Source organism: Manacus candei, unplaced genomic scaffold (assembly GCF_025592945.1).
Source record: "Manacus candei isolate 608988 ecotype Guabito, Panama unplaced genomic scaffold, ASM2559294v1 h1tg000167l, whole genome shotgun sequence".
Classification (NCBI taxonomy): Eukaryota; Metazoa; Chordata; class Aves; order Passeriformes; family Pipridae; genus Manacus; species Manacus candei.
The window spans coordinates 190731-216196 of NW_026138215.1; the positions used below are offsets into that span (position 1 = coordinate 190731).

At 61.2% G+C, this 25466-nt stretch overlaps 4 protein-coding genes across 9 annotated transcripts; 2 read left to right on the forward strand and 2 right to left on the reverse strand.

Moving 5' to 3' along the window:
• Window positions 1-219: 219 nt before the first annotated feature.
• Window positions 220-3825, reverse strand: TCN2 (transcobalamin 2). Of its 2 annotated transcripts, none has more exons than XM_051773365.1 (10): window positions 3393-3825; window positions 2674-2863; window positions 2537-2590; window positions 2186-2316; window positions 1947-2099; window positions 1697-1872; window positions 1013-1187; window positions 732-921; window positions 443-564; window positions 220-336 (listed from the first exon to the last, which is right to left on the reverse strand). In XM_051773365.1, the coding sequence occupies exons 1-10, from the start codon at window positions 3448-3450 to the stop codon at window positions 275-277; spliced, it is 1311 nt and encodes a 436-aa protein (XP_051629325.1). In that variant the 5' UTR covers window positions 3451-3825; the 3' UTR covers window positions 220-274. The 2 variants fall into 2 exon arrangements, with proteins under 2 accessions (XP_051629325.1, XP_051629326.1); XM_051773366.1 differs by having other exon boundaries at window positions 2543-2590; window positions 3393-3823.
• Window positions 3826-4539: 714 nt separating this feature from the next.
• On the forward strand, window positions 4540-12295 carry PES1 (pescadillo ribosomal biogenesis factor 1). Its single transcript, XM_051773356.1, has 15 exons — window positions 4540-4699; window positions 5028-5107; window positions 5551-5704; window positions 5791-5900; window positions 7397-7568; window positions 7822-7911; window positions 9180-9296; window positions 9381-9458; window positions 9734-9823; window positions 9990-10120; window positions 10263-10388; window positions 10491-10675; window positions 10767-10909; window positions 11320-11487; window positions 11823-12295. Exons 1-15 carry the CDS (start codon window positions 4676-4678, stop codon window positions 11904-11906), a joined length of 1752 nt encoding a protein of 583 aa, XP_051629316.1. The 5' UTR covers window positions 4540-4675; the 3' UTR covers window positions 11907-12295.
• A 3081-nt stretch (window positions 12296-15376) lies between these two features.
• GAL3ST1 (galactose-3-O-sulfotransferase 1) lies at window positions 15377-24239 on the forward strand. 5 transcript variants are annotated; one of them, XM_051773360.1, is made up of 5 exons: window positions 15377-15531; window positions 15866-16088; window positions 17155-17389; window positions 20661-20794; window positions 22052-24238. In XM_051773360.1, the coding sequence occupies exons 3-5, from the start codon at window positions 17345-17347 to the stop codon at window positions 23199-23201; spliced, it is 1329 nt and encodes a 442-aa protein (XP_051629320.1). In that variant the 5' UTR covers window positions 15377-15531; window positions 15866-16088; window positions 17155-17344; the 3' UTR covers window positions 23202-24238. The 5 variants fall into 5 exon arrangements, with proteins under 5 accessions (XP_051629320.1, XP_051629322.1, XP_051629323.1 ...); XM_051773362.1 differs by lacking the exon at window positions 17155-17389; XM_051773363.1 differs by lacking the exons at window positions 15377-15531; window positions 17155-17389 and having other exon boundaries at window positions 15667-16088.
• LOC127463653 (uncharacterized) lies at window positions 17635-19458 on the reverse strand. Its single transcript, XM_051773382.1, has 2 exons — window positions 19044-19458; window positions 17635-18909 (listed from the first exon to the last, which is right to left on the reverse strand). The coding sequence occupies exons 1-2, from the start codon at window positions 19168-19170 to the stop codon at window positions 18023-18025; spliced, it is 1014 nt and encodes a 337-aa protein (XP_051629342.1). The 5' UTR covers window positions 19171-19458; the 3' UTR covers window positions 17635-18022.
• Window positions 24240-25466: the final 1227 nt, after the last annotated feature.

Sequence of the window (25466 nt, forward strand, 5' to 3'; positions counted from 1 at the left end):
TTGCATATCCCAAAAATGTTTTGGACACCCCAAAACCGGCTGCTCCCAGCACCTGCCTGTGCCATCCCTGAGAGGGACCAGGACCAGAGGAGCTGCTGGTCCCAGTGCTCCCATCCAACAGCACCTGTAGGACAAGGCACATTCTGTCCCCCTCCTCTTCCTCCTCCCCCTGGCAGATTTGGGGTGCTGGCCCCTGGAAAGCAGGAGACAGAAAGCAGGTCCTGTGCCCACAGTGGAGGTTTCATTGCCATCACCCCCTACAGCCTCCCACCCTCTACCACTCGCTGAGGCGCAGGATGAGGGTCTCCCCATCGTGGGGAATGTAGTCGGCGACACCTGCAGAGGGAGGGACAGTGACCTCAGGTGAGACTGGGGGCCCCAGGGGCCGTGGGGACTGCCTGGGACCCCCACTGCCTCCCAGGGACCCCCACCCATCACTTACCTGTCAGCAGGGGGGTGCTGGGGGCTGTCAGGAGCTGCCAGTAGTTCCGCTTCTCCTGCCGGGCCTCCAGCCCAAGCACCTGGGTCAGGTAGGGGCCCTGGGGGGTGTCCTGGGTGTCAAACCTGGGGGGTGGCAGAGGGCAGTGAGGGGGATGAGTGTCCAGTCCTGGCACTGCTGGCGGTGGGACAGGGCAGCTCCCAAGGGAGCCGGGCAGTGGGAAGCAGGGTGAGCCCTTGGCGTGGGTGCAGGGCACGTGGCCACCCCAGGGGACCCCAGGTGGGTCACATACGTGAAGTGGGGTTCCTGTGCAGTGGCCGCCCCGAGCACATCCAGCAGGGAGGCGGCGGCGGGCGTGGACACCCGCCGGTCGTAGAGCTGGAGCTCGGAACACCAGGGCTGGGCACACTCCACCACCAGCCGCACTGTCTTGTTCCCTGGCACCTCAGTCGGGGGCTCCACGTCGAGGGGTGTCAGTGTATCTGTGAGAAGTCACTGTGGCGTTGATGGACACCCGGCCACCACCACGGTGGCACTGGCACCAACCCCATCCCGGCTGCCCCTGGCTCATACCCAACTCCTCCTGGCAGCGCATGGAGGCGATGTCCAGGTAGGAGTGGCCGTGCAGCACTGGCAGCACCTGGGCCATGGTGGTGGCCGTGCCGAAGGCATCCAGGTTCTCCAGCAGCGCAGCCATGGCCCGGCTGTAAGCTGGCTCCGTGTGGCACATTCCTGTGGCCAGGAACACCTGGAGCAGGAGGGAGGTGGTGGGGCAGCAAGAAGAGGAGGGAGGTGGTTGGGCACCTGGGCACCGCAGGGCTGAGCATCGCCTGCCCTGGGGCAGCTGCCTCTGCCCAGGCACCACCATCTGCATCTGTACCTGCACCTACACCCCACATCTGCACCCACATCTTGCATCTGCACCTGTAGCTGTATCTACACCCACATCTGCACCTGCCTACACCCTCACCTACAGCCTTCTGCACCTGCACCCCACATCTGCACCTGTACTTTTATCTGCACCTGTGCCCACACCCACATCTGCACCCAAATCTGCACCCACATCTACACCCACATCTGCACCTGCACCTGTACGTGCACCCAAACCTGCATCTACACCCACATCTGCACCCAAACCTGCATCTACACCCATATCTGCACCCGCACCTGTACCTGCACCCACGTCAGCACCTGCAGCCCCACCTCCCCTTGCCAGTTCCTGCTCCCATGCCAGAAGTCCCCTCAGGTGACACCCACCTGCAGGGCCCAGGGGGTGCTGTAGATGTTGCCGATGATGCCCTCGGGTCCCTGAGCCTGGGCCATGCTCCTGCTCACCCTGTGCACGGTGTCCCGGAGCTCGGCCGCCAGCCCGGCCCCCACCAGCCTCCTGCGCTCCAGGCAGGCGAAGGCCAGTGCCAGCACGGCCTCCGTGTCTGCAGGGACACCACGGGGTCACCACGGGCTCACCCCCTGCCCGGTGCTCCTGCCTGCGCCCACGGGCCCTTACCCACGGCGCTGTGCCCGAGCCGGCCGCGGTGCTGTGCCTCCAGGAGCCGGCGGATCACCTCCTCCCGCACCCGCTTGTGGTGCGCACACAGCGCCAGCACACCCAGCCCGTACTGGTAGTAATTGGTGAGGGGGTGGCCGTGCCGCCGGGAGCCTGGGGAAGAGGGGGGTGTCACCAGGGTGAGTGAGGTCCCACCCTGTGGGTGCCCAGGTGGGTGGTCACCCCGTGGGGACACTCACCTGTCCAGTCCTCCTCCAGGTAGTATTTGAGCCACGTCACCAGCGCCCGGTGGGGTTTGGTTGGGGGACAGGTGGCCCTCAGCCCCAGCAGGTACAGTGCCAGCCGCCCCGTCTGTGGCCGCTCTGCGCCCCTGCAAGACACCGGGCACCTCCAGGACACCACCGAGGGTGTCACCCTGCCCTCAGGGCACCTCCAGGACACCACACTGGGGGTGTCACCCTGCCCTGGGGCTCCTAGGACCCTGCTGGCGGTGTCACCCTACCCTCAGGGCACCTCCCAAGACCCCATCAGGGGTGTCACCCCGTGACATGGGTGATTTCAGGGCACCCCGTGTCCCCCAGGACACCCACACGTACGTGCTGAGCTCAGCATCCTGCTCAGGGTAGCCATGGGCCTGCACGCTCCTGTGGGGACCTGAGGTCAGTGTGTGGGACAGGGGCGTCCCCAAAGGCCCGTGGGGAGCCCCGGTGTCCCCCCAGTGTCCCACCTGCCGTAGGGGTGCTGGAAGGCGCGGTGCAGCCTCTCCAGGTAGTGCTGCTCCAGCTGCAGGTTGTGCTCCCGGCCCAGGCGCAGCCCCAGGTACGTGGCAGGGTCGGGGTCCCGCGCGGGGTCCCCCGCCAGCCCCAGCAGCCGCGCGCTCAGCGCCCGCACGGCCCCCGCCGGCCCCGGGGGGGGCTCTGCCCACGACCCCCGGGGAGGGAGCGCAGGTGAGGGGGCACAGGGAGCTGAGACCACCCCCCGCAGCATCTGCAGCCCCCCGGAGCTCTGCGGGGATGGAGCCCCGGCACCCAGCCCTGCCGTGCACCCAACACCCTCTGTGTGCCCCCACAAATCCCAAAACCTCGAGATTTCCCACAAACAAAGAGGGAGAAACAAAGGAAGAGCCGTACAGAGAAACACAGAGAGCCCGGCAGAGCCCCCCTCCCTGACACCCCTCTGTGACACCCCTGTCCCAGTGTCCCTGTGGGACCCCCGGGGGGTGGGCAGGGGCTGGCTCCGGGCAGGGGAAGGGGCTGCAGGAATCAGACTCATGGGGGGAGCTGAGCCCTGGAAAAAACGCATCCCCGAGGGATTTCACGAGGCCCCCGGGACTGGGGAGCAGGGCTGGGGTACAGGGTGGGGTTTGTCACCTCAGCCCTGCCCCTCAGGGACCCCCCGGCCCCGGGGGGGTCCCGGGCAGGTCGGGGGTCCCGGGGCCGCACTCACCGCAGCGCTGGGCGGACAGGACCGCGGGCGGCAGCAGCAGGACGAGCAGCAGCCACATGCTGGAGAGGGACAGGGGGTGACACGGAGGGGACGGGGCACCGCCGGACGCCCGGCAGCGGCAGGATGAGCCCGGGCGGGACCGGGACAGCACGGGAAGCTGGGGCGGGAGGCCGTTTCCGCACGTCGGGGCCGAGTCAGCACAAACGGGGCAGAACTTTGGCTGGGACGCGCCGGGGGGAGCGGGGGCATCACGGGGGCTGTGCTGGGTCACCCTGCCCCGGGTCACCCTGCTCCGAGCAGCCCAAAAACAAAGACAGGCGTGAAATCCCACAAATCCGGTGCCTTTGAAAACGAGAATCCACTGCTCGCTTCCAACCGGGATTTAATTGAGAAGACGAGGATTAATCAGTCCTACCCCGGAGCCGAAGGGGTGGGGGGTGGGGGAGGGGGCCTGAGCCCCAAAAAGTAACTCCCTAAAGCCGGGGGGTCCCGAGCCCCAAAAGGTAAAACCCCTTAGCCAGGGGTGGGTGTGGGGGGCTGAGCCCAAAAGCCGAATCCCCCCAGCCCGGGGGGGTCCCGGGACCCTTTGGGGCTCAGCCCGGGGACCCCCAGGCTGGGGGGACCGGCCTGGGGACCCCCTGCCCCCAAACCCTCCTGAGCCTTGGCGGGAGGAAAGGGGCGAGGGGTCATGGCCCCCTCGGGCTCGGCGGAACCCCCGGGAGCGCCCCGAACCCTCTCGGAGTGCCCAGGGCTCCGGGAGAGGGGGGGACGGCGCCCCCGGCATTAGAGGGGGTGAAGCACCCGGATCCCAGCCAAACTGGCGGGGGACGGGGCTGTGGGGGCTCGGGGGAGCAGTGCCGCGGGGGCTGTTGGGGGTCCCGGCACCCTCAGGCCGTGGCACGACCCCCTGTCCGCGCCCCCGGGGTGGGGCCGGGATCCCGGCATATCCCAGCATGCCCCGCGCGGGAGGACCGGCCTGCCTCGGTATATCCCAGCATGCCCCGCGCCTCAGGACCCCTCACCGCAGGGCTCTGGGCTGCCCGCCGCGTGCCTGACAGACCCCGGTCCTGTCTCCCGAGCCGCTCGTTCCGCCCGCGCCTCTTGTTCCGCCCGCGCCTCTCGTTCCGCCCGCGCCTCTCGTTCCGCCCGCGCCTCTCGTTCCGCCCGCGCCGCTCGCGGTGTCCGCGCAGTCCCCCTGCCCGGCGCAGGGCGGCTCCGGTGTGCTCAGGCGCGGCGCGGGCAGCCCGGGGTCCAGCGGCGGGAGCGCGTGGCTCGGCGGGGCCATGGGGGGAGTGGAGAAGAAGAAGGTACCGGGACCCCGCACCCGACCGCGTCCCCTCCCCAAACTGTCCCATCCCTCTGGGGCTGCGCCCACACCCCCAGGCCCCGTGCCCGTCCCTCCGGTGCCTTCCCGTGTCGTGTCCCTCCTCCCCTCCGGTGCCCGCCCCCGGTCCCGGTGTCTCCCCCCTCCAGTGCCCCCCCTCCGCCGCCGTGACCCCCGGTCGGTGCCCACTACCCCACTCGCCCCCCTCGCTGTCCGTGCCCGGCGGTCCCTCTCAGCCCCCATCCCATCCCTGGGTCCCGTTTCCCCCCGGTTCCAGGGGTCTCCTCACTCTCCCCCCCATCTCCCCGCAGTACGAGCGTGGAGCCGCCACCAACTACATCACCCGCAACCGGGCGCGGAAGAAGCTGCAGCTGAGCCTGCCCGACTTCAGGTGCGTCCGGAACCCCCGAACTCCCCCTGCAGGGACCCCACACCCCATGAACTCACTCCCCTGCAGAGCCCTTGAGCCCCCCGGGACTCCCAGGCCCCAGAATCCCCTCTGGACCCCCCCTCCAGACACCCCAAACCCCCTGAGCTCCCCCCAAGACCCCCTTGATGACCGCCCTGGGACCCCCCGAGCCCTCCCAGGTCAGCAGTGGGAGATGGAGCCTGTGGTGGGTGTGTGGGGTGGCCCTGGGACCTCCTGAACCCCCTCCAGGGGGTGGCCTTTGGGGTGTCCCTGTCCCTTGGGAGCGGGATGGATTGTCTTGTGTGTCCTGGAGTGTGTCCCAGGATTTCAGGTGCCAAATTTGAGGGTTCCCTCCCGACCAAGGGCAGGGCCTGGGGTGTCCAGGGGTGCTGTGTCCCCGTGTCCCAGCCCTGTCCCCTCCCCAGGCGCCTCTGCATCCTCAAGGGAATCTACCCCCATGAGCCCAAGCACAAGAAGAAGGTGAACAAGGGCTCCACGGCCCCCAGGACCTTCTACCTGCTCAAGGACATCAAATTCCTGCTCCATGAGCCCATCGTCAACAAATTCCGGGAATACAAGGTGATTGTCCCACCCCAGGGGCTGCTGGGGCTGGTCCTGGAGCACCCAGGAGCACCCAGGAGCACCCACCTCCGCCATCCCTGCAGGTGTTTGTGCGGAAGCTCCGGAAGGCGTACGGGAAGAGCGAGTGGAGCACCGTGGAACGGCTGAAGGACAACAAACCCACCTACAAACTCGACCACATCGTGAAGGAGAGGTGAGGAGAGTCCTGGCAGAGCCACAGGGAGCCCACCTGGAGCTCAGTGTATCCCGCTCTGGGGGCCCAGCACAGGGAGGATGTGGAGCTGCTGGAGAGAGTCCAGAGGAGGCCCCGGAGATGCTGCCAGGGCTGGAGCCCCTCTGCTCTGGAGCCAGGCTGGGAGAGCTGGGGGGGGTCACCTGGAGAAGAGAAGGCTCCAGGGAGAGCTGAGAGCCCCTTGCAGGGCCTAAAGGGGTTCCAGGAGAGCTGGAGACAAGGGATGGAGGGACAGGACAAGGGGGAGTGGCTTCCCAGTGCCAGAGGGCAGGGTTGGATTGGATACTGGGAAGAAATTCTTCCCTATGAGGGTGGGGAGGCCCTGGCACAGGTTGCCCAGAGAAGCTGTGGCTGCCCCTGGATCCCTGGAAGTGTCCAAGGCCAGGCTGGACAGGGCTTGGAGCAGCCTGGGCTAGTGGAAGGTGTCCCTGCCCATGGCAGGGGGTGGGACTGGATGAGCTTTAAGGTCCATTCCAGCACAAACCATTCTGGGATTCCTTCACCACATCCACCCCTCTTTGGGAACCCACTTCCTGTGTATTTTCTGGGGGTGTTGGTGTCAATGGGTGTCTCCTGGCCATCCTGGATGGCTCCAGGGGGACACTGAGGGCTCCCTCCTGTCCCTGCACAGTGCTTTCCTCAGAGGGAGGGCTGGTTGAGGGTTAATCGTGCCCATGGCTTTGGTGACAGTGAGCAAGGAGGGGACACGGGAAGGAGGGAAGGAATGGGCATCAGCAGGAGGGAAGGAACAGGCTCTGGCAGGTCTGTTCCTTGTCCCTGTGGTGCCTGGGACCTCCCTGTGCTGGTGTGAAGAGAGAAGCAGTGCTGAGAAGTGACCTGTGCCACAGGCCATGGGCCATGTGTGTGTCGTGTGTGTGTGTGTGTGTCCTCAGGGGTCCAGGCTGGAATCCCCCACACTCAAAACCTGTGGGTGCCCTAAACCCTGTTCACACCCACCTCATGTTCCGAGGTGCTGCTGTGTCCTCTGGGGAGCCCTGAGCCCTGGGAGCTGTGTGGCTGTGACCCCTCAGTGCCCAGGAGGGACACCCATCCCTGTGGGTCCTCGAGGGAATGAGGAGTTGTGTCAGGGGAGGATTGGGTTGGATCTCAGGGAAAGGTTCTTCCCCCCGAGGCTGGCTGGGCACTGCCCAGGCTCCCCAGGGCAGTGGGCACAGCCCCAAGGCTGCCAGAGCTCCAGGAGGATTTGGACAACACTCTCAGGCACAGGGTGGGATTGTTGGGGTGTCTGTGCAGGGCCAGGAGTTGGACTGGATGATCCTTGTGGATCCCTCCCAGTTCAGGACATTCCATGGTTCTGTGACCAGCTCTGGTGGGATGTGCAGGTGGATGTTCCATGTTTCCAGTTCCTTTCTCTCCCGGGGTCTCCCCCAGCCCCAACAGCCTTTGCTGGACAGCAGGGCCGGGTGTGATCCCCGTTCCCTTTCCCCTGGACACAGGTACCCCACGTTCATCGACGCCCTGCGGGACCTGGACGATGCCCTGTCCATGTGCTTCCTGTTCTCCACCTTCCCCCGGACGGGGAAGTGCCATGTCCAGACCATCCAGCTGTGCCGGCGCCTGGCCGTGGAATTCCAGAACTACGTCATCGCCTCCCGCTCCCTGCGCAAGGTGGGCACAGGGAGAGGGACAGGACAGGCCCCCCTGCCCGGGGGCCGTGGGGGTGGTGGGTTTGGGCACTGGGAGGGTATTGGGAAGGCACTGGCCCAGCTGTGCTGGAGCTGCCGGTGGGGTGCGTGTCCCACTGGGATGTTTGATCCTCCCTGAGGAGGAAGCAACCCAGCCAAGGGAAGGGGGAGCGAGGACAGGGATACAGCAGCCCCGTGGCCTTCCTCCCCCTAAGCCCTCACTGTGGTCCTGCCAGGTCTTCCTCTCCATCAAGGGCATCTACTACCAGGCAGAGGTGCTGGGCCAGCCCGTCACCTGGATCACCCCCTACGCCTTCGCCCACAACGTGAGTGCCTGGGAAGGGCACGGTGGGATCCTGTGCCCAGGGAGGGGCTGAGGGTCCATCCTGAGGCAGAGGAGGCAGTGCCCAGCCTGTGGTGAGCCCACGGGGCCTGGCTCAGGGGGCATGTGCGGACACAGCCCTCTGTTACCCCGGGGCTGCCCGTACCAGTCTCCCCAGTTCCTCGTGTCCTCAGTTATTAATACACACCTTTACCAGTCATTAAAGATTAACCTGTAGGAACGAGGGAAACAGGGAAGGGATGAGTCAGATCCTGCAGCCTTGAGCAGGGAGGTTCTGCTGTGTCCCCACACAGCAGGACAAGGGGGGCTGTGGGTGCCACTGTGCTGGGACAGCCATGTGCCCCCCTGAGCCTTGGCAGGCAGGAGGTCATGGTCAGTGCCCTCTCCATTCACTCCCAGGATTTTCAGGGCTGGGCACAGTTAGGTTGGGGCTTTGTGGTTTTGAATCATAGAATCCCGGAATGGTTTGGACTGGAAGAGACCTTAAGGATCATGTCATTCCACCCCCTGCCATGGGCACGGACACCTCCCACTAGCCCAGGTTGCTCCAAGCCTCGTCCAACCTGGCCTTGGACACTTCCAGGGATCCAGGGGCAGCCACAGCTTCTCTGGCAGCCTGTGCCAGGGCCTCCCCACCCTCACAGGGAGGAACTTCTTCCCATATCCCATCTAACCCTGCACTCTGGCAGTGGGAAGCCATTCCCCTTTGTCCTCATCCTCCTTATCCTGCTCTTGTCTTGCTCTTGTCTAGCTCTGCCACACCCTGCACTCCTCACCTTGATTTGAAGTTCCTGGGCCAAGCCCCAAGGTCCCCATCCATGATGGGATGAGGTGTTCCATGTGTCCAAGCAGGGCAGGGTGGCAGCAGGACCGTGCTTGCAACCTGGGGAGCTCTCCCTGCCCAGGGTCTGGCGGTGGCTGTGACCTGACTTGTGAAGGGGGCAGGATGAGGTTGGATCTTAGGAAAAGGTTCTTCCCCCAGAGGGTGATTGGGCACTGCCCAGGCTCCCCAGGGCAGTGGGCACAGCCCCAAGGCTGCCAGAGCTCCAGGAGGGTTTGGACAACGCTCTGAGGGACAGGGTGGGATTGTTGGGTGTCTGTGCAGGGCCAGGGGTTGGACTTGATGATCCTTGTGGGTCCTTTCCTAAATGAGGATATTCCGTGACCTTCCTCCCCACGTGGATGGGATGGGCCCCTGTCCCTGCAGAGAGGGTCCTTTATCCACACGTTCTCCCCCCCATGTACCTGCAGCACCCCACAGACGTGGATTACCGGGTCATGGCCACCTTCACCGAGTTCTACACCACCCTCCTGGGCTTCGTCAACTTCCGCCTCTACCACTCCCTCAACCTGCTCTACCCCCCCAAGGTGAGGCCATGAGGTGGGACCCCCCCTGGGGTGGTGCAGGGGGGGATGTTTGGGAGCTGCCTCCCCACCTCTGTTCCTCCCCAGATCGACAGCCAGGCTGATGCTGAGCTGAAGCCCACGGAGGGCAAGGAGTATGCCATGGATTCAGAGAGCTACCTGGAGGTGAGGGACACTGATGGCACCGTGGGACTGAGGGGTGGAGGGGGCTGATCCCAAACTCCTTGTCCCTGTAGGGAGGAGCTGGGCTTGGCCTCGGGCTCCACCGGCCTCCCCCTGTGTGGCAGGAGACCCTCCAGAGCCCCTTGCTGGGGACTGTCCATGGAGGAGGCTGAATTCTGCCCAATCCCTGGGTCTTTTGGCTCTGAGAAATCCCTTTTCTCCATGGGGCTGCCCCTTTTCCCACCCCCTGGATATGACTCCGTCTCCTCCCACTGCAGAGACTGTCAGCTCTGAGCTCCAGCCTGGCCCGAGTAGTGGCACCGACCCACGAGGACGAGGTGGAGATGGACGAGTTCCCAGTGGAGGGGGTAAGAGCCTGGTGGGGGACTCATGCCTGCCTGTCCTGTGCCCAGGCAAAGGCTGGCAGGGCCAGCGAGGTGCCAGGAGTCTGGGGACAGCACCTGAAAACCCCCCTTGCAGAGGGGGCTTGGCAGGGGCTGTTGGGGAGGAGGCTGAAGGCTTTGCTCCGAGCAGGAGACGGCAGAGCAGATGGATGCCAAGAAGAAGGAGCAGGAGGCCCTGGAGAAGCACAAGAAGCTGTTTGAGGGGCTGCGCTTCTTCCTCAACAGGGAGGTGCCTCGGGAGCCTCTGGCCTTCGTCATCCGGTGCGTGGGGGGTGGGACACCCTGGGCAGCCCTGGCCTCCCACAGCCCCTCTGCTGGGCCCACCCTGCCCGATGTCCCGCGGGTGAGGTGACCCCGAGGGTCCCACCAGCCTGCCTGACTCCTTGGTGGGCTTTTCTGGCAGGAGCTTTGGTGGCCAGGTCTCCTGGGACAAGTCCCTGTGCATTGGGGCCACCTACGATGCCACCGACCCCTCCATCACGCACCACATCATCGACCGGCCCCGCGTGGAGAAGCAGGTGGTGGGCAGGTGGGTGAGACAGGGGCCTGTCCCCAGAACAGCCATGAGGGCCACCCCAGAGCTGTCCCACGGGCTCCAGAGCCTGAGGTGGGGTCCCTCTGCCTCCCCCAGGTACTACCTGCAGCCTCAGTGGGTGTTTGACTCGGTCAATGCCAAGCTGTGCCTGCCCGTGGCCGATTACTTCCCGGGTGTCCTGCTGCCCCCGCACTTGTCCCCCTTCGTGACGGAGCAGGAGGGTGACTACGTGCCTCCGGAGAAGCTGAAGCTGCTGGCCCTGCAACGGGGAGAGAACCCAGGTGATGGGAGCCATGGAGGAGTTTCAGAGCTGGGCAGGTGCCAGCGCCTGCTCTGGAGCCCCTCGAGGGTAACCACGGTCTCTCCTTGTAGATGAGGAGAGTGAGGAAGAGGAAGAAGAGGAGGAGGAAGAGGAGGATGACAATGACAAAGAAGAGGAGGAGGAAGATGAGTCTGAAAAGGAAGAGGAGATGAAGTTAAAGAAGATGGAAGAGCAGAAGACTCAGAGTAACAAGGTGGGTGCCCGGCAGTGGGGTGGGTGCCCCGGAAGGAGGCGGGTGGGCACTGCCCTTGCTGAGGCTCTGCTCACTGTGGGGTGTTCTTGTCCTGGGACTGCTGGGGCACTGACAGGATCCTGGAATGGTTTGGGTTGGGAGGGACTTTAAAGCTCATCTCATTCCACCCCCACCATGGACAGGGGCACCTTCTACTAGCCCAGGTTGCTCCAAGCCCCATCCAACCTGACCTGGAACATTTCCAGGGATGCTCTGGGCCCCATGTTTGTGAGCTGCAGCTCCCACCCACACTTAGGACCTGCTCAGGTTCAGAGGGAGCTGCGGCTGTTTCGTGGCCCCTGGTGAATGGGCTGGAAATGGGGGTGGTGGATTCCTGGGATCTGGGTTCCTGAGCTCTCTGGCTCCCACAGGCGCTTCCCGTGAAGGTGACAGCGGGGAAGGTGCGGGTGGAGGACAAGCAGCGCCTGGAGCAGGAGCAGCAGAGCGAGGAGAAGCGCCTGGCCATCATGATGATGAAGAAGAGGGAGAAATACCTCTACAAGAAGATCATGTTCGGCAAGAAGCGCAAAGTCCGTGAGGTACGAGCTCTGTGGGACAGGGCCCTTCACCAGCATCCTGGGATGGGCTCTTCCCAAATCTCCTTGTTCCTTCTTCTCTGTACCTGGAGAAGGTGTTGAGGGCAGGTGGGCAGGGGTGAGGCTCTACCAGCCCCTTCCCAGCACCCCCAGGCTGCCCCATGGCAGGGCAGAGCTCCTCGTGCTCCCTCGGGACTGCGCCTCATGGCCTCTCTCTGTGTCCCACACCTGATCCTGGTGCCATGGGATCCATCCTCACCTACAGCTGGAGGTTTGGTGGGACTGAGGGTCTGCAGATGGATCTGCTCTGACCGTGGGTCTTGGGGGTCTCTCCACAGGCCAACAAACTGGCTGCGAAGAGGAAAGCCCACGACACGGCCCTCAGGGCGGAGAAGAAGAAGAGCAAGAAGGCACGAGCATGATGGGGCTGGGGGCTCCCAGAGGGGGCTGGAGGGTGGTTTTCCACTGCTGCTGTTGAGTGGAAAACCCTCGGCTTTGCTCCTGAGACAGAAATGCTGTACTGAAACATCTCCCATCTGTAAATACACCTCCTGCTGTGCCTCTCCTGTGGCTCCCTCCACGAAATCCATGTCACAAGGACTGTCCTCTCCATGCTGGAGCCACCTCTGTGTGAGGAGGAGATCAAGGAGAGCTCCAGGCTTTGGAATGTTCCGTATGGATTTGCACAGCCTTGAGTGCCAGATCCAGGCTCCCTTGGGCAGAGGAGTGCAGAGCCCACAGTGCTCCCCAGTATCCACATAGAAAACCATATTCCCTTATATTTTTATTTTTAAATAAAGGTGATGCTTTCCTGGTGGTGTTTGTTGTCTGTTCCCTCTACCTGGGCACGGGGGAGGCTCCTCATCCTGCTTTTGGGATGTGTGTGGGGCTGATGAAGATGCATGAGGAGCTGCCATGGCCAATGCCAGGGCTGCCAACACCCCTGGCATCAGCAACATCATCCCCCACTCCTGTTTTTTCCTCCCGAAACACCTTGGAGACACCTTTTCCTGTGCTGTGGTATCTCATGGGGTTTATGGGGACACCTTTGTCCCCGGGTGTGGGGAAAGCTCTGTCATACCATGAGGATTTTTGGAAGACACCCCCTGGCACTGCTGAGGGGACATGGGTGGCCCGTGGGGTCATGGCAGTGCTGCCAGTCCCAGGGGTGACATTTCCTGGCAGTGAGTGAGCTCAGACAGGGAATGGGGGGAAATGCCCAGCTTCTGGAATTTAGATTTATTTTCTTTTCCTAGATTTTATTTCTTTATAATTTTGGGGTTTTTCCCTTTTTTTCTTTCTTATTTGAATTTCTTTGCTTTTTAGATTTTTTCTTTTGCAATTAGCTTTCCTTTTTTCCCTTTTTTTCCCTTTTTTCCCTTTTTTCCCTTTTTTCCCTTTTTTCCCTTTTTTCCCTTTTTTCCCTTTTTTCCCTTTTTTCCCTTTTTTCCCTTTTTTCCCTTTTTTCCTTTTTTTCCTTTTTTTCCTTTTTTTTCCTTTTTTTCCTTTTTTTCCTTTTTTTCCTTTTTTTCCTTTTTTCCTTTTTTCCTTTTTTCCTTTTTTCCTTTTTTCCTTTTTTCCTTTTTGCCTTTTTTCCTTTTTTCCTTTTTGCCTTTTTGCCTTTTTTCCTTTTTGCCTTTTTGCCTTTTTTACCTTTTTTGCCTTTTTTGCCTTTTTTCCTTTTTTCCTTTTCCCCCCTTTTCATTTTCCTCCACTTTCTTCCCTTTTTTCCTTTTTTTTCATTTCCCCCCATTTTTCTTCCCCTTTTTACTTTTTTTCTCCCCTTTTCTCCCTTTTTTTCCCTTTTCTTTCCCTTTTTCCTTTTCATTGTCCTTAGTTCTCCTTGGTGGCTTTCCTATTTTTCCCCTTTTCTCCTTTTTAAATTTTTTTTCCTGTGTTTTCCTTTTTTTCTTTTATTTTTTTCCTCTTTTTTCCCCCATATCCTCCTCCCTCTTTTTTTTCCCTTTTTTTTTTCTATTTCCCCTTCTTTTTTTCCTTTTTTTTTTTTTTTTCCACTTCAGGGAGTTGGAAGGATTTTCCCCTTTTTTCTTTTTTCCCCCTTCTGCTCTCCCCACGAAGGATTGAGCGCTGGGGTGCCCCCAGGCCCGGGGCTCCCCCTCAGGGCCGGAGACCCGGAACAGGGCCCCCAATCCCAGGAGCCCCTGGACACCCAATCCCAGACCCCATTCCAGGCCCTTGATCCCAAACACCCATTCCAGGCCCTCACTCCCAACACTGGCTCCAGGCCCTTGATCCCAAACACCCATTCCAGGCCCTCACTCCCAACACCGGCTCCAGGCCCTTGATCCCAAACACCCATTCCAGGGCCTCGGTCCAGGCCCTCACTCCCAACACCAGCTCCAGGCCCAAGGGCACTGGACAGGGCTGGCACTGGCCCTGGCTGGGTGGCCACAAACCAGTTGGGCCGCTGCAATCGTGACAGGCCTCTCTGGTGATAAAGGCACTGACACCACACTCCGCCAGCAGTGTCTGCCAGGGCCTGGCCAGGGCGTGACGCTGCCCATCCTCACCCCATCCCTCGGGATCCACAGCTCCGGCCGTCACAGCTGTCGGTGTGAGTACCTGCTTTGTACCCCAAAACCCGGGTTGGAGGGACGGGGAACAGGGATGGGGGATGTGGTGGTGGAGCCCTCATGGGGATGGTTACACCCCATGGGATGTGGGAGAGGGTTACACTCTGCGGATGTGGGAGATGGGGTGCTGTGGCTTCTTGGCTTGGTCACCTCTGTTTTGAGGCCACCAGGATCCCATTGTTGGGCTGCCACATCCCATCCACTGCTATTCACTTCTGGCTGGAAACCCTTCCCACCTATCCCCCTAAAGCAGGGGAAATCTGGAAGCCCTTCACAGCCCGTCCCCCAAAAAAAGGGAGGATCTGGAAACCCTTCACAGCCAATCTCCAAAAAAGGGAGAAACCTGGAAGCCTTTCATGACCCATCTCCAAAAAAGAGGAGAAACTGGAAATCCTTCATAACCGATCCCAAGAAAAAGGGGGAAACCTGGAAACCCATCCCCCAAAATGGGGAAAACATGGAATCTCTTCGCAACCCACCTCAGAAAAGAGGAGTAAACCTGGAATTAAGAGATGTGCCCTGCAGAGATGGGGTGGGACCACTCCTTGCCCCCTCACAACTGGTTCCAGGGTGAATCCTGATCCCATCCTGGCACCAGCCTTGGGGTGGGTGGGCACATCTCAGCACTGATTGAGCTCGCTTCTCTTGCAATGATGGTGATGATGATGATGGTGATGATGACGGTGATATGATGACGATGACGAAGCTATTCTGGATTTTCCCGTTCCTGGGGCATTGTGCAGGTTGCCCCTGGGTGGGAACTGGTCCCGCCAATGCTGGGCAGGATGGGGCAGTTGCCAGGGATGGGGCAAGAGCTGCCAAGTCACTGCAGGGTGACCTCCCCAAATCCTGTAGGGACGAGCTCTGAACTCCAAAGTCCTCTGACAGGGATGGTGGGTCCTGGACATGACCAAGGGGTGCCCTGAGGTGCTGAATGCCAGTGTGGTCATCCCTCACTTGGGGACCCAAGGCCATCACCCCCTTTGGTGACAGAGACTTGAATCTGAGGGCAGCAGGAAGAGCAAAGGCCAGATCCAGGAGCACAAAGGCCCTTTTTCCACCCATGCACGTGTGGGGTGGTGGAGCAGGGATGGGGTTGAGCCCTCCTGTTGCAACTGGGGCAGCTGCTCACCCCCCCAGACACCCCCCCAGCCCCTAGGCACCCACTCAGCCAGTGTGACCAGGGGAAGGTGGAAAGGCCGGTGACACCACGGTGGCTCTGCAGTTTCTGGGCTGAGCTCAGGGACACAGGAATATTGCTGCCATCAAGGCCATAAAACCATGGAGATAGAGCGGGAGGGAGGGAGGGAGGGCTGCGGGAGGATGAAGAGGAGCCGACGGGACGTGGCCGGGGCGCCCCGGGGAGCAGGAGGCCGTGTGAGCTCCGGCTGCAGGAGATGACAGGCAGCCCATGAGCTGTCCCGAGGGACGAGGAGGAGGCCGGTGGCAGCAGGTGGGTGCCACCGCCCAGGGACGGCTGTCGTCACCCAGCGCGTGGGGCCAACCGGGCTGGGGGCCGGCGGTGGCGCGGGGCCGAGGGGCCGGCGCGGGGGCCCGTGGGGACAATGACCCCGTTGAGGCCGCGGGCGCAGATGGAGACAAACGTCCCCGTTGTTCCCGGCGCGGGCTGAATGGCTCCTCTGTGCCCTGGCAGTGGGTGGGGAGCCGGGCGGCTCGGGGTGGCCGCGGGCACCCAGGGCCGGCCCCGGGGAGCCGGGCAGTGCCCGGCCGCAGCCCCGCGTCCCTTCGCCAGCCGCTCCCTCTCCGTTCCCTCTCCCCCTTCCCAGGCCGGCGAGCCAAGGCCGGGATCCAGGCGATGCCATAAGCACCGCGGTGGAGTGGGGAGGCTTTGGAAAAGCCAGCGTTTGCCGGGAGCTGCCCTGGAAGAGCTTATTCCATGTCGGAGCAGTATCGGCACCCCCGCCCCGTGCCGCCCGCTCCCCCGGCACCCCGGCCAGTCCAGGACAGGACAGGGACAGCCCAGCGCCAGCGGCGCAGGCAGAGGAAAAGGTGACGGATACTGAGGGCACAGCGGGATGCCTGGGAGCTTGTGGGGTGCTTGAAGGGTGACAGAATGGTGGAGGGGACAGCAGGATGCTTGGGGGGTTGTTGGGTTGCTTGGGGGACAGAGGGATGCTTGGGGGACAGCAGGATGGCTGGGGAGCAGTGGGATGCTTGACAGGGTATTGGGATATTTGGAGGTTATGGGATGCTGGGGGAGGGGGGGCTTGGGATGCTTGGGAAGCAGCTCTATGGGGCAGGGAACCTGGGGATGTGTGGCTGGATGTTTGCATCCATAAGAGTGTGCAAGGGGAACAGAGGGGTAAGAAGCACTGTGCCTGTGTGGAATGGGGCCTGCCAAAACCGGAGCATACATGGATTTATGGGATCAGAAGGAGCAAACAGCAGGTGGATACGCCTTGTGTATGGCAGATATAGGGGTTTGGCCCTAAAAAGAGTGGATCCAATAGGGAAAACCCAAAAGCAAGCTCTGGTTTGCCCCAGGGGAGCTGGGAAGTTACTGGGACACTGAGATGGGGATGCAGAGCTGCGAGGCCCGGCCTGTCCCAGGGGTCACTGGTGAGGAAATGGTCAGTGCAGCCGTGTCCTCTGGCTGGGAATTTCAGCCGCTGGCGCCGTGGCCACCCTGTGCCTGTGGGAACCCCAGGAACACGCCTGGTGCACCATGTTCCCCTCAAAGAGTTATTCCCTCAGCAGCTTATTAATAATTAAGCTGCTCATTGAATGCAAAGTAAATAGAGAGGTTGGGCTGAAAAGTGTTTGCCAGAACCACCCCTGGGAGCCAGGAAGGGTGGAGGGAGGCATCCCCCTGGCATTCCAGAGCTCTGGGATGGGGTGCTGTGTGGGCCTGGGGGTCAGGCGGGGTCCCATTGGGATCTATCAGGATCCATTGGACCCCATCTGGACTGACTGGGATCCACTGGGACCCATCAAGGGTTCATGGTTCAGTCTTGCTTCTGTGGGATCAGTGCCAGCACTGGTGATCCTTGGGGTGCAGCTCTGCTCCCATCCGGCAGTACCCACAAAACTGGGTGTCCTCCCCAGCTCTCTCCAGTGCCTTTTCCAGGTGGTGACACGCAGTGGGATCACAGCCACGGTGTAAAACCAAACTCCAGCTGCTCCCAGGCACTTGGAGCCCTTTGGCACTGACACCCACGCAGTGATCTTGGGGTACGGCCAGAGCCATCTGCTCCCCTAGCAGTGACACCACAAATTCCCTGGAAAACCACGCGGGAAGAAGCTGGATGCACCATCCGTGCCTGATCCAGTCGTCCCTGCTGCAGGGCAAGGTGGGGGGGAGGCTTGGATGAGCTTTTGGGGTGCCCCCGATGCCCTCCTCCCGGCTCCCCCCCCTTCCGCGGCGCTGTGCCCAGTGCCCGGCCGCAGCCCGGGGCTCCGGTTGCGTTTTCCATTCATTATTCATTGAGCTGGAAATCTCGGCAGCACGAGGAGATCCGACCCGGGGGGGCCGGGCAGGGGAGCGGCGGGAGCAGCGGCACCCCGGGATCGCCGGGCTGCGGGTAACGCTGGGGGGCCGGGGGGCTCCGCCGCGGGGGGCTCGGGGGGTGGAATGTATCGGGGTGCGATCCGCGGCTCTTCCCAGCGGGATTTCATCCCGCCGGATTATCCGCTGGAGGTTTGAGGTGCTGAGGGGGTGATGTGTGGCGGGGAGGGGGGTCGGTGAGTTGTTTGGGGGGTGTTATTCGGTGGGAGCGCGGCAGCCTCGGCTGATGGATTCGGGAGCGATGCGGAGCCGCGGGAGCAGCCGGAGCTCGGTCCGGAGATGCCGCTCCCGCCGCTAACTGGGGGTGCGGGGCCGGGGGGCTCTGCCCCCAGCTCGGGGCGCTCCCCCGAGGGAGGGGGGCTCAGCCCGCAGCCCCCCACAGCGAGGGCCGCGGTCACGGGTGGAGTGTCCCCGTGTCCTACCGCGGGGGACGGCCCTGCTGCAATGCGGTGTCACAGCCGAGCGTGACCCTTCGCGTCCCGCCTGCGGCGGAGGGAGCGCTGAGGGGGGCGGCCTGCGGTGGGGGCTGTGTGCGTGTGTGTGTGTGTGTATGAACATGCATTGCGGTGTGTATGAACAGGCACTGATGTGTGTGTGTCTGAACAGGCACTGGGGTGTGTATGAACATCTGTGTGTATGAACATGTGTGTGTATGAACATACACTGGGGTGTGTATGAACATGCACTGAGGTGTGTATGAACATGTGTGTGTATGAACATGAATTGGGGTGTGTATGAACATCCATTGGGGTGTGTGTGCACGTGTGTGTGTATGAACATGCATTGAGGTGTGTATGAACATGCACTGGTGTGTGTGCATGTGTGTGTGTATGAACATGCATTGGGGTGTGTATGAACATGCATTGGGGGGTGTGTGCATGTGTGTGTGTATGAACATACACTGGGGTGTGTATGAACATCCATTGGGGTGTGTATGAACATGCACTGGTGTGTGTGTGCACGTGTGTGTGTATGAACACGCATTGGGGTGTGCGTGTCCTCGCGCACACATGAGCACGCATGAGGGTTGTGGTGTATGTGTGCCCCTGTGTGTGCAGCAGTGTGCACATGTGTGTGTGTCTGTGTCCTTGGGGGCACTCATGGGTTCATGTGTGTGTGTCTGTGTGCGTATCTGGGTGCATGAACGTGCAAAGGTGTGTGCCCTTGTGTGTGCATGCACATGCATGAACATGCAGAGATGTGTCCTGTGGCTGTTTGGCCATGCATGTGCCTGCGTGTGCCTGCACACACATGAACATGCCCAGATGTGTGCCCCGTGTGTGCCCCTGGGTGTATATGTGTGACCTTGTCTGTGACCTTGTCTGTGCCCTTGGAGGGGATTCATGAGTGCACCGTGTGCATGTGTGTGCGTCTGTGTGTGCCTGCACACGCATGAACATGTGCAGATGTGTGTGTGCCCCTATGTGTGCACGTGTGACCTTGTCTGTGCCCTTGGAGGGGATTCATGAGTGCACCGTGTGCATGTGTGTGTGTGTCTGTGTCTGCCTGCACACGCATGAACATGTGCAGATGTGTGTGTGCCCCTATGTGTGCATGTGTGAGCATGGCTGTGCCCTTGGAGGGGATTCATGAGTGCACCTGTGCATGTGTGTGTATCTCTGTGTGCCATGTACACGCACAAACATGCACAGATATGTACCCCTGTGTGTGCCTGCACACACACAAACGTGCACAGGTGTGTGTCCCATGTGTGCCTGTGTGTCCATGCACACACATGAACGTGCACAGGTGTGTGTCCCATGTGTGCCTGTGTGTCCATGCACACACATGAACGTGCACAGGTGTGTGTCCCATGTGTGCCTGTGTGTCCATGCACACACATGAACATGCACAGGTGCGTGTCCCATGTGTCCCTGTGTGTCCATGCACACACATGAACGTGCACAGGTGTATGTGCATGAGTGTGCCCTGTGTGTGCACACAGATGTAAACATGCACAGGTGTGTGTCCGTGCCCCTGTGTGTGCATGTGTGAGCATGTCTGTGCCCTTGGGAGGGATTTGTGAGTGCGTCTGTGTGTGTATGTATGTGTCTGCACATGCATGAACATGCACAGGCGTGTGCCCCTGTGTGCACACACGTGTGAACGTGCTCAGGTGTGTGTGTGTGTTCTGGTGTGTGTGTCCCTATGTGCGCACACACACATGAACATGCACAGGTGTGTGTGTGTGTTCTGATGTGTGTCCCCCTGTGTGTCCATGCACACACATGAACATGCTCAGGTGTGTGTGTGTGTTCTGATGTGTGTCCCCCTGTGTGTCCATGCACACACATGAACATGCTCAGGTGTGTGTGTGTGTTCTGATGTGTGTCCCCCTGTGTGTCCATACACACACCTGAACATGCTCAGGGGTGTGTGTATGTCCCTGTGTTTGCACACGTGTGTCCCTGTGTGTCCATGCACACACGTGGGTGGATGTCTGTGCAGGTGTGTGCACGTGCCTGCTCTGTGTGTGTGTGTGTGTTTGGGGGTGCCATCCTGCCCCACACCCCTCTGTCCCCAGCTCCGTGTCCCCAGCCCCCCAGGGCCAGCCCAGGTGTGGTGCCATGGCCAGAGGGGCCCCTGTTGGTGCCAGAGAGGCTGGAGAGACCACACAGCTGCTCTGGGTGGGTGTGGCAGCACCCAAAACATCCCAAGCTGGTGCAGCTCCTGCTCCATCCTGGATATTTTCCTCGGAGAATGGATCCCAGTGCCCTTGGGAAGCTCCTGCCGGTGCTGGTGGTGTCCTGGCCGAGGATCCCCACTCTGCCCCTGGGCTGCCACGGCCCAGCTCCCCCTTCCCCCAGTCCCAGCCCTGCGGCCTCTCCCACTGCTCCAGCATCGGGCCTGGGAGTTACTCAGGGTTTTCCTAGGGCGGGCAAAGGTCAGCTAGGCAGGCAGAGCTGCTGGGCCTGGGCCATGGATCTGCTGTGTCAGTGGCTGGGACACACCTGGCACCAGTGAGATGCTTTTCCGGGAGCTGTTGTGCCCACAAGACGCGCACGTGCCTCTTCACACTCTTCCCAGTCCCCAACATCGCTCCTTTCTGGCTGCAGGTGACCAGGATGCTGTGCCATGGGAAGCCCTGGAGGTCCATGTGCAAGGGGCTGGTCCTGGGGACCCTCCTGACCAGCTTCATGTTGCTGCTCTACTCCTACGCCGGCCCCCCGCTGCAAGTCAGCGTGACTGAGTGAGTCTGGGGTCCCTGCGTGCCCCCCCACAGCTCTGGAACCCCCAGCTGGACACAGTCCTGGGGTTTTCCAGGCTCTGGTGGCTTCACACCAAGATGTCCCCTTCCCTCTGGAGGCTGCGCCCTGTCCCAAGGGTTGGGGGGGAGGTGGATCCCAACTCTGCGGGGGGCTGGGGATGCTCATCCCGGGGGCACTCACTGCTCCTGAGTGAAAAGAGAAGGGAAGAGGGAAGAGGAGACGGAAGGGGGAAGAGAAGGAGTGTGACTCCTGTCATCAAATTTATCTCAAGGTTATAAACAAGATCCACGTGCCTCATAAACCTGCTGCCGACTGGTGCTGTCACATGGGATCGTTATCAAGATCATCTTGAGGAGTTCATTAAGGGCGTCCAAAGTCACTCGAGACTGTGGTCTCTGTTCCCTGTCCTGGGCAGCTCAGATAACACCCCTCATGGCTTCCCAAGCTCCTCGAGGGCCTGTGAACTCATCTGTGGGGCCAGGATCTGGAATTGTTTCCCTCTTTGCTGGGGCTGGGTCCTCCATGGATCCCACAAGGGGTTCATGATTCCTACAAGGGCTTGAGAGCTCCCAGACCTCTTCCTTGAGAGTTCCCAGACCTCCTCCATGGATCCCATAAGGCCTTGAGAGCTCTCAGACGCCATAAGAATGTCATCAGCTCCTCTCCATGGAATTACAGCCATGGAAAGCTCCCCTTGATGCACTTCTTGGCACCAGGACCACCATGGCCATGCCTGTGGAGAGGGGTGTGGACCCCCTGCTCAGGGTGCTCTGGTGCTGGTGAGGGTTGACCACAACAACACATCCTCAGTGGCTCGAGTTGTCCAGGGGTGAATGAGAATGGTTTGGTGGCTTGGAGGTGCATCTGATATCAGGCATTTCTTTCCCTGCCTTTTTCCCCCTCTTCTTCTTTCTCTCCTTCTTTCCTCCCCTTTTCCCCCCTTTTCTGTCATGTGGGTGCCCTGATCCCACTGGGCACATGGCTGGGGGTGAAGGGGCTCTGCCCGAAGCTGGGCTTGTCTTCAGTGGGGAGCCTGGGGTGTAGGGGTGAGCACCCCTCTCCAGCAGCTGTTCCCAGGTCCAGCACCCATTCCCAGGTCCAGCACCCATTCCTATTTCCAGCACCCATTCCCAGACCCAGCTCCTCCAGGACAGAATATGCCAGACCCTTCACAGCGGTGGGGCTGCACTGGCTGAGCTGCCCTTACCTCACCACAGTCCTGTCTCTTCTCCCCCCAGGATCCCTGTCCCCTCCTCTTGCTCCTCCCGCCTGTCCCCTGCCAGGGCTCCGGCGGTGTCCAACGGCACAGGGAGCCCCTCAGGAAGGAGCTGCCGGCCCAAGCTCAACGTCATGTTCATGAAGACCCACAAGACCGCCAGCAGCACCATCCTCAACATCCTCTTCCGCTTCGGGGAGAAGCATCACTTGAAATTCGCCTTCCCCAACGGCCGCAACGACTTCTACTACCCGTCGTTCTTCGAGCGCAGCCAAGTGCAGCACTACCAGCCCGGCCGCTGCTTCAACATCATCTGCAACCACATGCGCTTCCACTACGAGGAGGTGCGTGAGCTGCTGCCGCCCGACGCCACCTTCGTGACGGTGCTGCGGGACCCCGCCCACCTCTTCGAGTCCTCCTTCCACTACTTCGGGCCCGTCATCCCCCTCACCTGGAAGATAACGGGGGAGGATAAGCTGGCCGAGTTCCTGCGGGACCCCCGGCACTACTACGACCCCAACGGGTTCAACGCTCACTACCTCCAAAACCTCCTCTTCTTTGACTTGGGCTACGACAACACCATGGACGCGGGCAGCCCGCTGGTGGAGGAGCACATCCGCGAGATCGACCGCCGCTTCCACCTCGTCATGTTACTCGAGTACTTCGATGAGTCGCTGGTGCTGCTGAAGGACCTGCTGTGCTGGCAGCTGGAGGATGTCCTCTACTTCAAGCTCAACGCCCGCAAGGGCTCCACCGTGTCCCGGCTGACCCCCGAGCTGTACGAGCAGGCGACCGCCTGGAACCTCATCGACGCCAAGCTCTACCGCTACTTCAATGCCAGCTTCTGGCGCAAGGTGGAGGCCTACGGGAGGGAGAGGATGGCCAAGGACGTGGCCGAGCTGCAGAGGGAGAATGAGAAGATGACGAGCATCTGCATCGATGGGGGGCACGCCGTGGACGCCAGCGCCATCCAGGAGTCCTCCATGCAGCCCTGGCAGCCCCTGGGGGAGAAGACCATCCTGGGGTACAACTTGAAGAAGAAGATCAACAAGAAGCACCAGAAGCTGTGCCGCAAGATGCTGACGCCCGAAATCCAGTACCTGACTGACCTGGGGGCCAACCTCTGGATCACCAAGCTATGGAGTTACGTGCGGGACTTCCTCAAGTGGTAGGGGCTGGTGGGTGCCGTGCTCCCCCCGGGGAAGAACCAGGTGCTTTTGTTTTTCTTACTCGTGGTTCTTATGGTTTGGAACTGGCTGGAGGGTTCAGCACCCAGGAACTTTCAGTGGGACCCTCCACCACCTTTCTGCAGAGCCCCAGTTTGGGCTGGAGACTGGAGACTCTGCCTCCACCCACAGGGTCAAGGATTGAGGATTCAGGGACAGTGCTTTCCTGCAGGATCCTTCTTCCTTCCCCACGGAAAGACTGGAGGATGTATTTGTGAAGGACGTGGCCCTGTCACAGCGGGAGCAGGACATCCATCTGTCCCCACCTTGCTGGGGGCAGCCCAGTGTGAGCAGGGATGTGCTAGGACAGCAGTGGCAGAGGGTCCCCCTTGTCCAGGGTGGGTAGAACTGCCCACAGGGAACTCCACCCTCCAGGGGCTCCTCAAATTACCCCTTTGAGTCCTGGTTTGGGGTGCTGGAGTGTTGGAGCCTGCTGCCCATGGGTGTGATGAGTGCAGCACATTCTCAGCCCACCCACAGCCATCACGCCATGGCAGGCTATGACCCAGAGCCACCCAGAGCCCTTTGGAGCCTGGAAAACCCATCCCAAAAGCCCTGGCATTTATCAACAGGTCCCTGTGGGCAAAGGGCACCCCCTCCCCGACCCCCATCATCCCAGTTAGAGGGCCCCGTGGCCCTGGTTCCCACAGGGGACATCCCAGAAGGCTGATGGGGTCTGGTGAGAACTGGTGTGGGGAGGAGACAGGGAGCGGGGTGTGGTGGGCACTGTCCCTGTGATGCCATCCCGGGCATGGCGGGGACACCAAGGCCAGGGTGTGTCCCCACCCTGCCTTGGGGACAGACCTCCTGTGTCCCAGCTGGGCTGGATGACCCCGGTGACACTGTATCCTGCTGAGAGTGGCCCTGGCTGGGCACGGAGGTGGCACCGGTGGCTGAGCCTCCCCTGCAGAGAAGGGACCCCCCTGGCTTCCCACCCATGTTTGGCTCCTGTAAAGACCAGGAATAAAAAAACAATTCTACTTTTGTAAGATAATTGTGTATTTGGCAGTTTTTAATGTAGGGATTGGTCAGCTGCTCTCCAGCCACCTCCTTCTCCAGGATGGGATGGATGGGGTGGGGATGCCCCGGTGTGAGGCCACAGCAGGATGCTCTGCCAGTCCCTGCTCCTCCTGAGGGGTCGATCCCAGCTCCCATCAGACCTGTGTCTCCTGGGCAGTGCTGAGGCATAAGACCCCCAGAGCAAGGGGGGCACCTGGGTCTGTCCCTGCTGTCCCTGCTGTCCCTGCTGGGTGCTGGGGACATTCCCGTGGTGTGCAGGTGGCACCAGGAAGGTCTGCTGGCTTCACAGGTCACTCCAGCCACCGTGTTCCAGCTCTGCTGCTGGTGTGTGTGCACCCTGTTTCAGGGGTGGCCATGGGGGGCATCAGCCACCACTGCTGCCACCAACTCACCTGTGTGTGACACTGCCCACAGACACTGGGACGGCACCGAGGACACCTCCCAGAGGTCCACAGGTGTCTCCCATGATATGCTGAGGTCTCCTGCTGGTACCAGGGACCAAATCCCACCCTGGCCACTGGTTGCCTCTGCAGATGTGGGATGGAAAATCCCCGTCCCAGGCAGGTTGTCTGCAGAGCCCACCCGGGGTGATGTCCCCATGGACATCATGGACACGCTCCCTGTCCCTCTGCACCCAGGCCACCAGCTCAGCCCACACAGAGGGGCTGTGGTGGGGTGGGGTGTTGGGACTGTGGTAGGGTGTTGGGGACACCTGAGACAGGCAGGACACAGGGACATGTGTCTGTCCTGGTTGGGTCCAAACTGCTGCTCCCAGATGGGCTCCCTGTCCTGCAGAGCTGAGAGTAGGATCATGATGGGACAAGGATGGGGCACTGGGGACTGGGACTCTGTGGTGGGACTGGGATTATCCGTGGGATCATGACAATGGCATCAAAACTGTGGTGACGCTAGGACCTCATGTAGGACCATGGAGATGGGACCAGGAACATCCACGGAACCAAGGTTGAGTGATCAGACCAGACCATGTGGTGAACTGGGACCAGGGCAAACTGTTTGAACCAGCACCATGTCCAGGACTAAAACTACATGGTGGGACCAGCACCATGCACAGGACCAGGACTAACTGGGGATGGGACAACATGGAGGGATCTGAACCTTGCTGAGGACCAGGACCACAACTACATGGTGGAACCTGCACCACACATGGGAACCGGACTGATTGGTGGATGT

Excerpts from the sequence above, each read along its gene's own strand:
- TCN2 (XM_051773365.1), bottom strand. The coding sequence starts at position 3,450 with ATGTGGCTGCTGCTCGTCCTGCTGCTGCCGCCCGCGGTCCTGTCCGCC. Across the intron at positions 2,591-2,673 it reads TTCCAGCACCCCTACGGCAG|GAGCGTGCAGGCCCATGGCT; the intron begins GTGGGACACTGG and ends AGGTCCCCACAG. Across the intron at positions 1,188-1,696 it reads GCACCCCCTGGGCCCTGCAG|GTGTTCCTGGCCACAGGAAT; the intron begins GTGGGTGTCACC and ends CTCCTGCTCCAG.
- PES1 (XM_051773356.1), top strand. The coding sequence starts at position 4,676 with ATGGGGGGAGTGGAGAAGAAGAAG. Across the intron at positions 4,700-5,027 it reads GGGGAGTGGAGAAGAAGAAG|TACGAGCGTGGAGCCGCCAC; the intron begins GTACCGGGACCC and ends ATCTCCCCGCAG. Across the intron at positions 11,488-11,822 it reads AGAAGCGCAAAGTCCGTGAG|GCCAACAAACTGGCTGCGAA; the intron begins GTACGAGCTCTG and ends GTCTCTCCACAG.
- LOC127463653 (XM_051773382.1), bottom strand. The coding sequence starts at position 19,170 with ATGCTCACACATGCACACATAGGGGCACACACACATCTGCACATGTTC. Across the intron at positions 18,910-19,043 it reads CCTCCAAGGGCACAGACAAG|GTCACACATATACACCCAGG; the intron begins GTCACACGTGCA and ends GTCACAGACAAG.
- GAL3ST1 (XM_051773359.1), top strand. The coding sequence starts at position 17,429 with ATGCCCTCCTCCCGGCTCCCCCCCCTTCCGCGGCGCTGTGCCCAGTGC. Across the intron at positions 17,621-20,660 it reads CCGGGATCGCCGGGCTGCGG|GTGACCAGGATGCTGTGCCA; the intron begins GTAACGCTGGGG and ends TTCTGGCTGCAG. Across the intron at positions 20,795-22,051 it reads CTGCAAGTCAGCGTGACTGA|GATCCCTGTCCCCTCCTCTT; the intron begins GTGAGTCTGGGG and ends TTCTCCCCCCAG.